The sequence below is a fragment of the Clinocottus analis genome, unplaced genomic scaffold, assembly GCF_023055335.1.
Source record: "Clinocottus analis isolate CAN_PGR_092001 unplaced genomic scaffold, fCliAna1.0.p SCAF_11, whole genome shotgun sequence".
NCBI classification, from domain to species: Eukaryota; Metazoa; Chordata; class Actinopteri; order Perciformes; family Cottidae; genus Clinocottus; species Clinocottus analis.
Window position 1 is genome coordinate 1,938,689 of NW_027175832.1, and position 17,083 is coordinate 1,955,771.

Genomic DNA, 17,083 nt, shown 5'->3' on the forward strand with positions numbered 1-17,083 from the left:
ACCATACGGATTCATATTTTGAGGGCCTTGCATATGCAAAACAGTCAATATGAATCCACAAATTCAGGTGGTTCAGATGTAACAACTAAAAGGTGCTGAGACTCACTCCATTCGTGGTTTTGCCCTGAAAACTGAGTGACCTCCACTGATTTACTGAACGCCTGCTGAGCATCAAGGTGCTGGATGTAACACAAAATAAAAGAGTCTAACATCCAGGTCTTTCTGTTGCTGTGACAACAACGGGGCCAAAAAATATACAACACTGGCTTTCTCTTGAAGAGCTTTACAGCACCAGCACTGACTCTCACCTCACAGGCAATTTGTCCGCAGAGAACTAATTTTACGTGCTCATCATATTGTCTTAATCCAGGATTGAGCCAAGTTAAAAACGATTGTTTCCTCTGAAAGCCGTCCACTACATTGTGTTGTTAAAGGACTCAGAAGTTCATTCAGAGAGATTCAGGATGTTAAAGTGTTCGACTGAGCGACCGGGAAGCTCTTTTGTCCCGGCAGCGGTTTGATTTTTTAATGAACACCTTTAGTTGTGGTTTTTAGATTTAAATTCAGCATCTTTCTATGTCGGTTATGTGTCTTGTTGTCTTGTTTCATGTGGCATTTTCTGGTGTTTTTTGTCTGAGAACCTCGTCTGTTGTCTGTGTGAGTTTCCCCACTGGGAATTAATACCGTCTCCTATCTATCTTGGATTATCCGAAAGAGAAAACTAACCTGCTGCTAATGGAAGACGCTACAGCTCTCTGAGTGGGTAAAATAAGCTAAATCCAGTTAAGAGCAAACTGTTTCTGTGGCTGGTTGATTCAAGAAGTACGGGAGGTTAACCTGAACAAAAATACCTTCACCTTTCTGTTTTTAGCATTTTTTCAAAGGCAGACACACTGGACATGAGCATATCGTGATCACGGTTGTAGCCGAGGTTTGAGTCCCCCACATCCGTCCTGTTCCCATTCCAAATTTGGACCTGCCACTAATGAGGTCAAATTATTTATTTATCATATTTTATTCATTCTGTCAACTTTTCAGTTTCTGCACGTTTCTTTCCTCGACATGATGAAGGTCTAAAATGCTGTGAGAACGCTTTCACACTGTCGGGAATAATATGTGGGGTAGTGAATCATTTATTCCTTTTAGTCCAAATGTTTTTTAATTTAAATATGATGAGTCTGAACTTACTGGAATCCGTTTGAAAAGAAATCCACCCCAAACTCGCAAATTGCCCGGTACACAAGGGCGTGGTCTCAGTGTACTCTCACAGATGTGTCAATGAAATGCACACAATTTGGGTCAACAGCATTTTCACACATTTCAGTATTTTCACACATTTCAGCAGACAATGTGTTCACTTTGTCCAGACGGACACAGTTCATGTGTTCTCTCCGAAGATTTGTTTATTAAGATGAATACACACAAATTATGGCTCCTACAATCTTTGAAACTATTCAATAACATAAATAAAATAAAAAAAGACAACCATTGAGACAATTAATATGGCAGCAAATATAGAAATTTCAAAGGCCAATCACGGCAGCCGCCTTGTTCCTCACGCTTCGCCTCACTGTAAGTTATAAAACAATTACAAAAGAATTGTGCCGCCAAGTTGCCAGTGTCACTAGTGTGTAACTAAAGTTACCTTTGGTTTAACGTGAGCTCAACAGCTTAAGCTAGCTAGCTTGGTGGGGTAACGTTAGTGTTAATAACTTTAGTGTTAATGTTCAGCTATTAACTAGCAGTTTGCTCAAACTTATTTCCCTCGTGTTAACATTCTGCACGAGTCATTTTTAACAACTCCAGTTTACTGCTCATGCTAATCATAATTAGAATTAGAAAATAATGTAATGCAAACATCAATTCAATCAAATGATTGGCTTTCCATTTTTGTCTATGTTGCTTAATTGGTTTTCAGCAAATGCCAAGAACCTGACTGCTCTGGTCATTAAATATGTATTACACAAGGTGAATGGCTATTTGTGTGTCAAAGTATTGGTATTTTAATTTAAAAAAGTATAGAATTTACCATGAATGGGCGGATAAATGAAAGAATAAATAGGCTGTGTACGTTTTTTTCTCCAAAGAAATGGGGCTATACAATACATCAATGGTTAAGGTTTACGCAGTGTGTTCACATCACAGGTGAGTCATACACACAGACACACACAGGTGGTTTGGCACAAGATAAAACCAAACACTTTCACCCTGAAATAGCTGTCAGACAGGCACCCAAGGGTACTGCATCATTCACTCTCCACACTTGTGAGTCCATCATCTGAAGTCTGTTAAAAGAACCTTTGGCTGAGTTTTTGTGTTTAGTGCGACATCTTGTGGCGGAAATTAGCATTGCAGCTCAATCCAAGATGTGGTTTGAGTATCAAAGCACAAGGCCTTTCACAAACGTCCTCAATACCTTCACTGTAATGAGTTGATGTAAATTCACGGTTGAGTTACAACGGTATCTTACAGTATTTCATAATAACTAACTTACAGTTAACTATTAATCCATCACATGTATATTTAAAGTTCACCATAGCGGCAGATAACCATCATTTATCAGCATGAAATACACTTCTCCAAGTTCAGTGAGTCCCGATCCATCAACATCATACAGTTGATTATAGGCTGATGTTTCTACGAGGATGATATGGCACATTTTATTAATGAAACTTCTCATAACACTCTAATCATTATTTTGAGAGAGAAGGTGTGATTGGCTGTTCCTGATGGTGATTTTGGACAGCACAGCTTTAGTCATCCTTTTGAGCATGGCTAAGTGGAGATGCAGGTCACATTTACACGTGTAAATTGTGTGTAGTTATTGTTTTCTTCATAACAGTATACCTCTTCAGTTTTGGAATAAAAATGTTCCAAATTGTATTTGTTTTACAAAATTATCTGTATGAATGATTAAGTTTGTGTTATAAACGACACCAATATTGTATTGTATGTGAATTCTTGTGTTTTCTATTTCTATTTTTGTATGTAAAAGTAGAAGATTATATGACCCTTTGTAAAAAATAAATAAATAAATAAAAACACGGTAACATGCTGTCATAAACTGTAAAATTACAGTGAAATACACTATCGGAAAAAAAGAGAAACCATCTCAAAATAACGAGTTAGCATTTCCAACCAATGAAACACTCAAAACATTGAGAGTTCCTCGTTATTTTGAGAGACACATTCCTTATTTTGCAATAGTTTCTCGTAATGACTCACAGGCTGTGTCGGAAACGAGCTTCCGCATGGAACTGTGCAACAGTCAACGGACTTAACGTGTGCTTGGCTCGTGCGGAATTCTGGGAAACGTAGTTTCGACGCTTCGTAAGCTTCGCCATATCTTCAACGTCTAAAATAGAACAAAGTGGTGATGCAAAAAAACTGTTCGAAAATAAATTAAACACTGAAATGAACCAACGTGATTAAACTTTGCTCCAAATTACAAGTAATTACAAGAGAAGTACATACAGTTGACTACAAATCCCAGAATGCTTCGACAACAGCTAGTTTCTTCTGGTAGTTGTAGTCCACAAATCAGTGTCGTTTCCGTGTGTCTGCCTTACGTTAGTGTTAGGTGGTGGAATCTGCTCTGTAAAGACAAACACATGTGAAGTTATTGATCAGGTAGGACAAACATTGTATTCTGCCGGTTCCCGCCAATCGCACTTTTCGATCTGATGAAACATGGCAGTTGGTTCATCTGTTTGTCCGTTAATCTTGAAGCTACAACCAGTGTGTAAAACCAGCGCATACATGGCGATGCATTTCCTTTTGTTCAGCTAGCTAATGTGTAGAAATGTACAATTCTCAGAAATGTAACTCATGTAAAAATGAACAGTCCCCGAAGTGCTTCATTGAGACTGTCTACCTGTCTGTTTCCTACTGTAGACTCACTTTAGCTTCACATTCCTCACATACACGTCGACATTTATTCAGTTCTTGGTGAAGTTACACATGTATTTTCCTGTCGACTGGCCGTGTAAACACATATGACCTGTTAGTCGATACTGAGCTAGGTTAGTTAGCATTCACGTTGTTTACATCCGGTGCTGGCTTGTTTGCGTGGCTGTGGTTAACTGAGCTCGAAGCGGACTAACATCAAAACCAAACACTGTTTTAATGTATATGTATGAAGGTGAGAGAATAATGTGGTCGTCAGCTGGTCCGTTCGTGTTGGCTAACGAAACTGTGTTGTGTCTCGCAGGGCTGTGTGAATTTATGGAAACATGTCAAAGAAACGGGGCAGGTAGGATCTGATGAAACTCTTTTGACCCAGATGTGTTGTTTTACATTTCATTGAGATGAATGTAATTCAATGTGTTATCTGTATGCACGTGTTCGACACAGCAGCATATAGTCTACTGTGGCCATTCAAACACAATCAATTTGAAACTTAATTAAACATTACTGTCAAACTGTTAATACAATGTGCTTGCTTATTTCAGCTCTTAAAGATCAAATCACATGTAGATCGAGTGCAGAGAAAAAGTTGTTGTAATAGATAATTTGATGTAACATATTGAATTAGTCTGAACAAACATGTTTGCTGTGATTTAAAAGCACCGTTGGCTCGGATAAAGCTTCACAGTGATTGTTAGCTCTCCTAGCTATCCTTCATGTTAGTAATGGCACGTGTGGACACACTAATGTAAGGCGTGAAGACGGCCAAACATGATGGAAATCCATTAAGCTGTGGCATGACATCTGTGAATATATATATGACAGGCTTAAACACACATGTGCATTTTTAAAAGTTCACCGTTTGGCACCCTGGATGTTTGCAATAGGCCTTTAAGGTCTACAACCGTCACACATGAAGTAATATGGACCTCATTCCCTCCGTGTTCACAGGAAGCGTAGCAGCGAAGAGCTGAGTGAGAGCTCGGTGGCGACCCTGAGCCCAGACCCCGACAACCTGCTCGGCCGACGGATTCAGCACTCCTGGAGGGAGAAGGGGAACGTGACCAAGTGGAAAGGCACCGTCCTGGAGCGCCTAACTGTGAACACCTCTCTCTACATGGTCAAATATGACGGCTTTGACTGCGTGTATGGCATTGAAGTCTTCAAAGACACCCGGGTGTCCAACCTGCAAGTGTTGGAAGAGAAAGTCGGTGAGTGTGACATTGTTTTCTCTATTTATGGACATATTTTGTATTTGCTTGGATGTGCATTTTGTGAACAGTAAAGTGCTGAGAAGTATGTTGGATTTTTGTCATTACTCTGGTCACACTTTGTCAAACTGTGTGCTTCTCAGTTCCTCTGGGATAACTGCCATCAAACAGCGCTGTCATGGGCTTTTTTTTAAAAAGATTTTCTGTTGTGATTTTCTCATTCTCTTCTTGTGAGGTTGCTCATTGCTAATGTTCACCACTTTGTTACTGCTTGTTGTGGCTGACAGAATCATGAAACTCATCACTTATGTTGTGTCTCGGCATGAATGAGTTTGTTGAAGAAAGCAGAAAAATAATTAAGAAAGTGATGCGTTAACTTGACAAACTAACACAGTCTAGTCGATCCTGTACTGTTGTTTAATTTGTTTTATTCGATATATCAGATAAACATGTTTTGATCTCAAACATTTCTCGACTTCAGTGAGCTAATACAAAGCTAACATTAAGCACAACTGATAGTCCGTGGAGGAGTTTTTGCAGATTCTATCAGTGCTTTGTCAGCATTGTAAGAAAATATGATATTATTTGAACGTCCTACTATACTGGGAGCGATACAATTTTCCAGTTCACAGGCATTTCAACGTCTTCTTCCCGCAGTGAACAATAAGATCAAGGTGCCTCCCGGGGCGGAGGAGCTGGTGGGCCGCGCTGTCGAGCATCTCTTTGAGAAGGAGGACGGCGAGAAAAACGAGTGGCGAGGCATGGTGCTGTCCCGAGCCCCCGTCATGACCCACTGGTACTACATCACTTACGAGAAGGACCCGGTGCTGTACATGTACCAGCTGTGGGACGACTACAAGGACGGAGATCTCCGCGTGCTGCCCGAGTCAGGTGAAGCAACAGGAGAGTTAGTATTCGTATGCATACGACTGTGAATGTTTCATGTGTCAGAAGAGAGCAAATGTGCATAGTCAGGATAACGAAACACTAAACCACGAACAATTAAACGGGTTTGGCAGAGGACCGGGTTCAAACTGCAGATAAATCATGAAATGCTATAAAGTTAATAACCAAGATACATTAATAAAGCATTGTAAGAATGTACTTGCACCTGTTACATTGTAGTTAATTTTTTGTGTTCTTTGTCCGTCGCCCAGAGAACAAACATCTGCTGCCGGCAGACAGGAAGCCAGGTGAGGAGCCAGAGAGCCTTGTGGGTAAACAGGTGGAGTACGTCACAGATAACGGTCTGAAGAGGACGGGCTTGGTCATCTACCAGGTCCCAGCGAAGCCCACAGTGTACTATATCAAATATGACGATGACGTCCACGTCCACGTCTACGACCTGGTGAAGACCACCTAGCGCCGACTGTCCCGACTCACCTCCAGCCGACGGCTCACCTGTGACCCCAGCGGCCGTTACCTGTGACAGTGTTCCAGATTTCAGTTTCCCTCCAGCGGGAGGGAGGCGTGTGCTGAAGATCAGAAGCCTTGTCTTTTTTTGTTTCTTTTTTTCTTTGTTGGCCTCCAGTGGCTTCGTCCCTTTTCACATCACCGGACATTTCTTCTATTATTTTTTTTTTAGCCGCAATAAGTACGATTTATTGATTTCCGGTTTGTAAAGGACATTCCGAGTTGGCGCCGTGTTTGCCTCTGGGTGCAATCTGACACCCGGTCTCTATGTTTTCGTAGAGGTTGATGCCCAGTCAAGAAAAACACAGCAAAATGAAAAGAAAGGAGAAAACACAGGCAACGGGATGCAGAGTGTGTGCTGCAGAGACACCGCCGCACACTAGTAATGAGTCATCGGTGATGATTGTGAGGGATTATTTTATGTTTGAGTCATACATTATGTTTTTTCGGGATATCCTACTCATTGTGCCTTTAAGTTAACCTTAATGTGTGACGTTCACGTCCTCTTCAGTGTAAATAAAGGTTGTATAGCCCAGCAGATGAAAAGGAACCAGGCTTTGGTTTTGATCATTTCAAACATGTATAGTTCAACTTTCAAACTCCAAAATCATACTTTTTGTAAGGTACACATCAGACTTAAAAATAATTCAGTGTTTTACTTGTGTGTCATTTCTCTTTTCTATGTCTGTGCTATTTATTTCTTTTGGAATATTTGGCCGTGCAGCTGGTAACTTTTCTGCTGAACCTGCTTGCTGTGCTTTATGTCTGTGGACGGCCTCAGTTTGTTGAATATAGAATAATATTCATTTGACCAGTGTGCTAATTTACAATGAATTAACATCGCAGATCGGTTGAAGTGTTTGAAGGCATTGATGCGACCTGACTGTCTCACATCATGGATATCAAACCCAGATTATTCTGAAAAAAAAGTAATTAATCATATTTTTGTTTTATCATGTAACCTGCAAGTTTTCTACATTATGATAATATATGAAAAATACTGATGTTGACATTGATTTGTTTCAACAGTGTTTGTGCTGCACACTATGTGGTTAACATTGGAGACCGACGTTTTTGGACTGAAGCCTCTGTTATCTGCCAAAAAAATGTGATCTGAAATATTCAAGCCTCAAATATTGTTCATTGTGACCCTGAATATGTTTTGTTCTGTTCTGTGTAAATATATAATTGGAGACATTTTTATGAACGTGAAACAAAGCTGCTTGAAAATCATTTTCCTGTTGCTTTACTGTTAAACGCTGTTCCACCAAGTTTAAAGTGCAAAACAGGAATTCAATCAAATAGTAAGCTCATTTATCATATTAGCATATTTTTGCCCCTGTGATCGTACGAAAGAGCTTCTTTTACGGCATGCAACACAACGCTATGATTAATAATCCAAGGCTCTGCCCATATGACCTGCAGTATTATGTCTATCTCCATATTGCTGATTTAGTGGCACAATTGATCCATTCAGAATGTTAATTTATTTTAATTAAATGTTCTCCCTTTGTGCATATTGACCATGTAACTGAACTGAAATGCCTCTATAATTACTTTATCAAAGTTGTTTCTCCTTGATCTTCCTTGCAGTGAGCATTCAACACGCAGTGAATAGATTCTAGACATTTTGTCAAAAATGTTGCTTAAATCAAAAGATATTTTTTTCCCCCAAAGCTTTTATCTTCATCTTTCATACGTGATGCATTTTTACCTTAACTCACCGAAACAGTGTCTTGTGTTCTAAGCGCTGTGCACATTACAGTACAAAAGATCTCATTTCACAGCACGAGTCAGATTTAACAACCTACTTTGCTCTTTAGCGAGAAGGAAGGTCACACACTTAAATCAGTTAACTCCCAGAGCTCAGATGTGACTGTTTTTGAGTGTCAAAACACCTTTAATTGCTGAGGAACAGCTCAACCTCCCTGCGTAAATACATGTCAAAATATAAAAGAAAACACGTGGAATTAAATTGGATTTTCCTGAATGTAGTGGACGGATTGCTTTTACCGCGTCAGAAACGTATAGAGGAACTTTTTTTATTCAGTATATTAATTAAACATTTGGATTCTGACATGGACTTCCATGTTTACTAGTGTGGCATACGCTGTTCAAGGCGCTCAGGTAATGATGGTTAAAAACAAGCATAACACATAATTATAAGTCAGAAAATGCTTTAAAAGGTTAAGTCATTGAGGATTTAGTTCCACTAAATATAGTTCCCCTCTTGCTCGGCTGCTTCACTTTTAGTGCAGCTTATTTTAATCAGATCCTTGATTAGCTTCTTTATTTAAAGGCCAATAAAATCAGAGGGACAGAAACTATTAACTTACACAGTTGGTGTCAGGATCATTTAAATGTCTGTTTATTTATACAGCAGACGCCGCCTTAGCTAAACATTGCCATGACCCTTATTGATTACTTTGTAATTCTCATAAAGTGGGCTATTACTGAACAGATGCCTCACACATGGCTGAAGGCCGACATTCTGAGTCCTACAGTGCTGATCAACAATATATTAAAGATGACCCTGTTTAGATGTCAGTATTTATTTAATGCCAAGCACAATCTGCCGTGACGTGGAGCGTCTGCATCACGAGAGGATTGATGAGCGTCTGCTCGTCAAACCTCAGCCGCGGTTCGATGACGAGCGGACGCCTTCTCCCCCGATTCCTGCTGGACCCCAGACCGCATGCAGACACCTGCTGACACCTGACGCCCTCCCCCCCCCCCCCTCCAGAGTCGTCTGGAGGTGCCAGGCCGCCGCCGACAGGTGCCAGTACAGACAGCAGGGGGACAGTTGGCATACCGTCGCCGGGCTCGCTGCCCAGATAGTAATGACAACGAGGAGGCAGCGCAGGCTTTACACGAGGTCTGTGCTCCTGAGGATGTGTGTGATGCATCGTGTCACCTGTTGTACACTTGCTTTTACACATGCGCTACTATTTCCGATGGCACTTTGTATTCTTAGTGAAGCCGTCAGCCATCTGCTCTCACGAGGTCATCGTAGATTAGGTTTTCGATCCAGCCAAAACTAGATAAATAAAGCAGCACGTGTGGTCATGATGTGATGTGTGATTCTGTCATTTGGGCAAAAGACTGGATGCAACCTGCTCCTCTGATCCCTTTCTTTATTGATGAACAATAGTCATGTGTAGGCGATTCAAAGTGCTTCACATAAAACCATTAAAAGCAAAACATGATGCAGAATTAAAAACAGTGAAGAAAATATTAAAACAGTCAAGAAAAAAAGAAAAGAAAATGAATAAAAGTTGTAAATATATAAGCAGTAAGAACTGTACATGAGTGACGTATAAAAGGCTGAAATTCACTACTGACCATCTCAGTTTCTATATGTGTAGTTATTTTCATAAATTGAGGTTCGGTTCTGTTGTGTTAGAACCAACAACACATCAACCACCTTTTAACCCTCGTGTGGTGTTCGGGTCTGTGGGACCCGTTTTCATTTTTCCATGAAAACAAAAATAATATGATTCATTATTTTATTTTTATTTTTTTTTGGCTCATTTTCTGTGAAGAACATATATCAGACAAAATGTTACACACAGGATGTTCAGGCTCATAAAAGTGTAGAAATTGTGCACCTGAATTAAATTATTAACCATATTTGCTGTTTATTTTGCTTCTAATTGGGATGAAGAAAACACCTGTTGAGTATTTTAACACCAAATCGTTTGATTGTGTTGAATTAAAAAACATACAGCGGGTCCAACAGACCCACAACACCTGCTGAGCAACAACAAAATCAACACAAAACGAGGGTTAAACTCTTTATCAAAGCAGCAAAGAGACTTTTATGAGTTCTGCCAGACAAAATCGTCTGAACGCTATTTATACACTCGTATGAAACATGAATATGGACAGTTTTTTTTTTCCTTGTGAGAGATGTTATTACAGGACCTTCTGCAAAAAAAACCTTGAAACTTTCTCTGCGTTCCTATTGGCCAATAGACAAACGCACTTGACTCTTTTGTGTTGCTTAGCAACGCAAGCCAGTCCCCGGTTTTTCTATATGAAAAACCAGCGTGCCGCCAATCTGGAGACCGACAGGGTGCAGTCTGAGCGAGAGCAGCCACCACGCACATTTAATTAAACATTGCAAGCTTTTCTGAGCCGAAGGGGCCGTAAGCATCGCGCGTTATTAACGGGGGATAATGACGTGATTGATTTCTACGTGGAGAGTCAGCGGAGATAAAGATGATTTGTTATTCTGAGGTATCATGTTGGGTTTCATGTCAGCTTTGGATTTTAATGACTTGCATTCATCAGATAACATTTCTGTAAATGTAAGCGCCTTTATTAAGATGTTTATGTTTTCTCTGTTCGCGGTGTTCTTGACTTTCTGTTCTCGCCATCGTCTGCCTCTCGTAACACAAACGGGATCCTGTGAGGTCACTCATGCAGGTTTCCTGGAGGAGAGGCAGATGAAGGCTATGTGGTGTTTGACAAATGTCTGAAAGCTCAATTCTTCATTTTCTTTTCATCCAATCTTTTGAAAATCACATTTTCTCAGAAATAATTGTTCTCTAGAAAACTGTGGAACCAATGTTGACTCCAAACCTCCTTTTCCACTGTGTTTGAATCGTTGTAGGAACTCCAAATTGATTCCAATACTTGTGTTTATTGTATGTACTTGTTCAGCAAAGTCTTGAGGAAAAAATGTATATCTGCAAAAAAAGAATCACTTTTAACATCCAGCATGATATGAGCCAGATTCCCCCAAAAAAGCCTCTTAGAGCGGTCAATAAGACACCTTTTTGGAAAGATTAGGACCTAAAGAATCATAATCTGCAACATAAATCACAATAAAGCAAAGTCTTGGCCTGTTAGGGAGGAGTTTCAGTCAAGAAACTGTGTTGTTTGGTTCAAAAATGGAAAAAGAATACATATTTTTATGCCAAAAGATTGTCTAAATGGGGCATGCTGGGACTTGAAATTGGCACGGGTTTCCAAAAGGTTAAGCACAGCTGGGAGAATTTGACATAATGCAGACACGTCATGGTTTTAAAGTCTTTTAGTTGTACATCTGAGTGTGTTACTATATATTTATTTGGCTGGTACGTGAACACCAGAGCAGAGCGGCTTGTGTGACTTCTTCATGACTCAGTGACTCTAGATATCTTTATATTTGCTCCGGTGTGTTGACTGATATTAATCAAAGCTCAGAAAAGGCCTCGCTCTGCATACACTCTGACAAAAAACTGGCAGCAAAGTGTAATAAAAAGAAGAAAAAACATACAAAAAGAGATAGATCCTGTGTATCAGAGACTCGTTCCCTAATTACTTCTGATCCTAATGGGCCCTTGTCACCGGCACTATAGTGCTCTTAATCCCCGTGCAGGCAGTCAGGTCAGCCTCCCAACACTTTGTTTAATAATGAGGACGTTTGCCTGCGTAGTCGGTGATGTGATATCTTCAACATGTACTCTGATACCACGAGGAAGACTTCGTTCACCTGGTCACTCAAAACTCATATCAAGGAAACGACCTCACGACCTCACGAGTCACCAACCGCTGTCCGTCACAGAGACTGAGGCGGCCACTGAAGTCCACAGAGGGATTCGACCTCCTGATGGTCGACGTGTATTTCTTCCTCTGAGTGTTGAACCTAGTACAGTGTTAGTAAAGCTTTCTGGAGCCGGACAGCTTACCGAGCAGGAGTAATACGTCTGAGTGGAGAATGGAGAGAGTTAGTGGACACGAGACCAGGAGAGACCAGTGATTTCTTCTTCTTTGGGCTTTTCTCAGCACCTGGTGTGTGACGTATATGTCGTGTATGTGTTCGTGTAATGCCGTTGTGTTGATGCTGATTTGAGGAAATGCAGAAATACACGTAACAATTGTACATCCCGATTTTATTTTTCTCAATATACAAGTCAAATGCAGATTAATTATGACTTTAAAACAGGCTGTTTTGTACAGAGTGTGCCTCTGTCTGCTATCATAACAGTTTCTCCCAGAGGCTTTGAAGCGTTTCTCATTGTCTGTGCATCAGTTTCACGAGTAGCATGATGCTTTTTGATCGCAATTTTCAACGTAAATAAAATGCTGAACATAAAGTCACAGCAGCGTTGTGCAGGCACGGATCAATCAGAACATTTTAAGTCCATTTTTTAACTGCGGGAGGCCTCCGTTGTACAATGCCAACATGGAAACGTGAACACATCCTGAAGAGCCTTGCAGGTGGAAGCTGACGTGGACTGAAGAGCTCTGCTTGTGCTGAGAGGCAGACTGGGACTTGTTGTTCTCTGATCAGCTTCACAACAAAATCACTAGTCTTCCACTCAGCACGACCAATACTTTTCCAAAGGATCTTCTCCTTTTTGGTTTGAACCTCCACCTCCACTGCTTTAATCTGTGTTAAAAAAAAAAAGAAAAAGAGTTGTAACACCACAGGGCATTGCACCGATTGAGTTGGTATCTTCCCTTCCCTGTTTCCACATTGACCCCCAGAGTCACGGAGCGTTTCAGGATATACATGTGTTCCAGGTGTTGCAAGCACCCGGCGGTGCGTTGACAGGTGGTGAACTTCAAATGTCGGGGATGGAAATACTACATCCAATTCTCATCCCCGTGTTTTCCTCAACCCGTTTCTCTCTGAAGCCTGTTGACATTCCATCCCTCCTTTGTTGTTGTAATGCCAACCTTTCAGCTCCTCTCAAAAGAGGGAAACCGGAGGAGGAGGAGGAGGAAGAGGAGGAGGGGAGGAACAGTGAGGATCACAGCACAGCACTTAGAATAAACGTTGTTCACCGTATGCGATGAACAGAAACCCCAAGCTGTGCACAATTTGCAATTACACCCCGTTTAAAATGAGAAAATGGAAATGTGAACGCGAGGCCGTCCACTCAGTGATGTGTGCTTTCGTTCTAATAAGTCTCATTTGGACTGAGAGAGAAGGAGGGAGAGAAAAAGAGACAGATAGATTGTCCTGCATCTCCAGTATGTTTCTGAGCTGGTAGCTATGCAACAAGACTGGGAGTCAGTGGAAGAGGGGGATGGGAAGATGGGGACAGTTTAGTGAGAGGAAGGAAGCAAGGAAGGAGGGAAGGGGGGTCTGGTAGTGTAAACTAGAGGAAAGAGGAGTGCTGGGCAGAGACAGTACTCCATTTAGACCAAGAGGAGACCCAAGAGGAGATCATACATCATATTCACTGGAGTCTTTTTAATATAGTGTTGATTATACACAATTGACTTGTGTTGCTGTTGCTCCTGCAGGCTCACATTCAAACATCTAAAAAAAAAAAATCGTCGATTTAGTTTCCAAGCAGCATTTCCATTTGAATACTGAGCATTTTGGGTTTTGTTAATATTCACAGGACGTCTCAGAATGATTTAAAATGTAAGCTATGGAAGCAGATAAACCTGTTGTTCCAGCTCAAGAGAAACGAGCCCTCGACGTGGGAGCTGTCCAGTGTCTCGGTGCTGAATGACGCCCTACACTTCCTCCACGTCCATCTCCTCCATCGCCTCGACTTCGGCCCGGGAAGAAGAAAAAAAAAAGAAGAAGAAGAAGAAAGAAAAAAAGACATGCCACCTGTTGCTGCACCGAAGTTTTCTCTCCGGAGGTTTGGAAAAGCCAAAAGAGCTCCGATGACGTGACTCATGTAACGTGCAGCGGCCCCGCTGCTCGTCAAAGTGAGGTCAGATATATGTTTTCTCTCTTAAATCACGGCAACATGACGACATGATAAACATTGCCCCCACCTCTCAGGCGAGGCAGGAAGAGGAGGAAGGGATTGTCATTTCATTTCCAGCAGACACCGTCGGGATTCAAACAGATATTCGTGTTTTTGTTTTATGACTCGGTCTTTTCTTTCGCTTCAGCGTATTTGTTTGTGCAAAAAATAAAAAAATAATCAGGAAAGGTTGTGGAGCGAGAGGCATTGCAAACATATGCATATTTTCTCTCTCTCCATTGAACAGCCTGACATTGCATTCGCGTGATGAAAGGAGCAGGACAGCGGCTGGAAGTGGTGGACTTACCGCGCATCGATGGACACAACAGGTGATGCCGCCGCGTCTCTTCCACTGGTGGGTTTGCTGTGGAAAGCAGCCGCGATCTGGGGCTGTTTGCGCCCTCTCCTCCGAGCTCCACGTCCTGGCTACCGTGATGTTACTGGGTAGGCTGGAGGAAGATGGATCAGCGTGTTTATATACGTCTGCTGCCCGGAGGAGACGGGCAGGAGGCGGGACGAGCTGGAGTGACGACTGCAAGGGGGAGGCCAATTGACGCTGATTTTTCTTCTTCTTCTCTCCTCCAGACCTTGTTAAGGGTGCGGCCCAAACTAGCAGACGCGTTATATTATATGAAGGTTTAGGATGCATATGAATTAAACATGTGGGGGTTTAGCATGTTTCTATTTGAGGACTGGTGGTTCAAATCAATGCTGTTTTCTAACTTTGTGTCAGCGCGTAAATTGCAATCTGATGGAGGAAACATCTCACACACACATACACAGAGATACAAATTAAATTGAAATGTGTCCCAAGAGTGCAAAAATACTGAGCACCTTAGGGTGAGGCGCTCATAAGTGAATTAACTCGGAATTGTGCAGATCAAGATTATGCATCACATTAATTGGTGAGGGAAACAACAAGAGTGACGTGTTAAGGGCAGTGGAAATTGTAATTGGTTCAATTGATTGCTGTGTAAAAAGAAAACGGCTGGGCTGAATACATTTAATTCATCTTCATTTCCAGATAGACAACGTTGAGTTGTACACGCTTAGTTTGAGCCTAATTGATCTTCATTGAGATTCAATAGTGATGTCATTCTAACAAAGCTGCTTAGCTTTTAGCTCACACGAAGCAACACATCACACACAGTAACCAGATTTGGACTTAAGACAGCAAAAACTTATATTGACCATAGTCAACAATGAAACCTTCATGCATGAAATCTGAATAAATGGTTAAACAATCATCCGTCAGCATCACAAACCATGATGTAACCATTGTATAAGATGTCAGTGTCTAGTGGACAAGAACAACTGATCTATGTGTCTAATTATTACTTGTATGCGAATGATTTAAATGTGCAGTTGTTAATTTGAGTTTAGGATTATTGGTGTAACATGTTCAGTCAGCAGAGGGTCTGGATCCTTCTGGGCTTCATGACTCTGACCTCCTCGTCTCAACCACAGGATAACCAAACAAAGTGCTTTACAAGTATTAGATTATCTCCTTGTGAATTAGAATTCACGATTGCAATAATAATCAGCAAACCACGGGTTATTAAGAAGCTTAAGAATCATGAGGAATCCTTCCTGTCAGGAAAATGAAAAGCTGTCACCGTGCAGCCAACGACTTGAAAACGAATACAAAGGAAACCTGTTAATAACTGTGAATCTTATGATTACTTGTTCACAAGTAGCGGCGTGCAGACGCTCGTGGACTGTTTTGCTGCTGGATGACAAACTTCTCTTCACTCCGCTGCAGTCAAGGAGCTCGAGCAGATCGCCAACAGGAACTCTGCCAATGCAACTCAAACTGAGCCGATGCTCATACTGTGGTTACCGCTTACAACAATCCTCACCTATGACATCATCGCAGAAGCGTGTAGCACACATGCACAGTAAACTAGCATGTACAGTATCCTCTGAGTTCATAAAACCAGAGTTTGTGACTACAATTAACTGCGACTTGGATGTGTTTTGAGGCAGATTTAGAGATTTGAAGGCACACGCATGCTTTTGTAAGTTTATTATTACATACATATGACATGATTCACTAGTTTTCATATGTAAACGTCACTATCTATAGTTGTTAGGAGCCCTTTGTAACTCTGGGCACCAGACCGTCGCCTCCACATGTTTCTTTCCCACCAGAGTGTATTTATGACTTGAATCACTCTCACATGCACTACTATTAATCAATTAATTATGTAGTCATCACAGCGGGGCTTGTCATCGTGTGGCTGTGGAGGAACACCCCATCAGCCCCCAGTGTATGACTGCAAAGGGGGGGCCGCTTCAGTGAGTGAGTGTACTATTTGTGGATGACGCTCATGATTGACCCCCTCTGTGCTCTGAAAAAAAAATGACAAAAGAAGCTTGGGTCGGCTGCAGCCATTAGTTCTCACAAAAGCCTGGTTCCTTTGATACCTCTGTAGGCCGTTCATCAATACAACTCAAGAGTCTGGCTTACGGAGGAACCTGGGGGAAGATCCTGCTCTGTTGTGAGGCTTTAGTTGTATAACGAACATCACGCTCCGCGCCTCTTGATAGAAACATCAGGAGGCAGGATTATGCATATTAGCAATCCCCCTCCGTCCCACTGTCTGCTTTCAGGGCTTAATGTTAACATCTGCCCACCGAGAGCCACGCACGAGCTGGAAGACCATGCTGAATGTCTTCCATTCAGAGGATTTTTTTTTCTGATCACTATAATGGACGACGCATGTTTTAGATGACATTATAATAGTCTGAAAGGGGAGAAAAGCTCAGGTTCTGACGTTGAGAGGAGCTGAGTCACGAGGACTACAGCATCTGATCTTCATCACTGATTTACAAAAAAAAGAGGATCAT

The 17,083-nt window shown here is 41.5% G+C and overlaps 1 protein-coding gene across 1 annotated transcript; it reads left to right on the forward strand.

Annotated features, from left to right (window-relative positions):
• Positions 1–3,481: 3,481 nt before the first annotated feature.
• On the forward strand, positions 3,482–7,076 carry LOC137782401 (spindlin-1-like). The gene is made up of 5 exons (XM_068571681.1): positions 3,482–3,630; positions 4,211–4,252; positions 4,858–5,117; positions 5,775–6,008; positions 6,275–7,076. The coding sequence occupies exons 2-5, from the start codon at positions 4,233–4,235 to the stop codon at positions 6,478–6,480; spliced, it is 720 nt and encodes a 239-aa protein (XP_068427782.1). The 5' UTR covers positions 3,482–3,630; positions 4,211–4,232; the 3' UTR covers positions 6,481–7,076.
• The last annotated feature ends 10,007 nt before the right edge of the window (positions 7,077–17,083 follow it).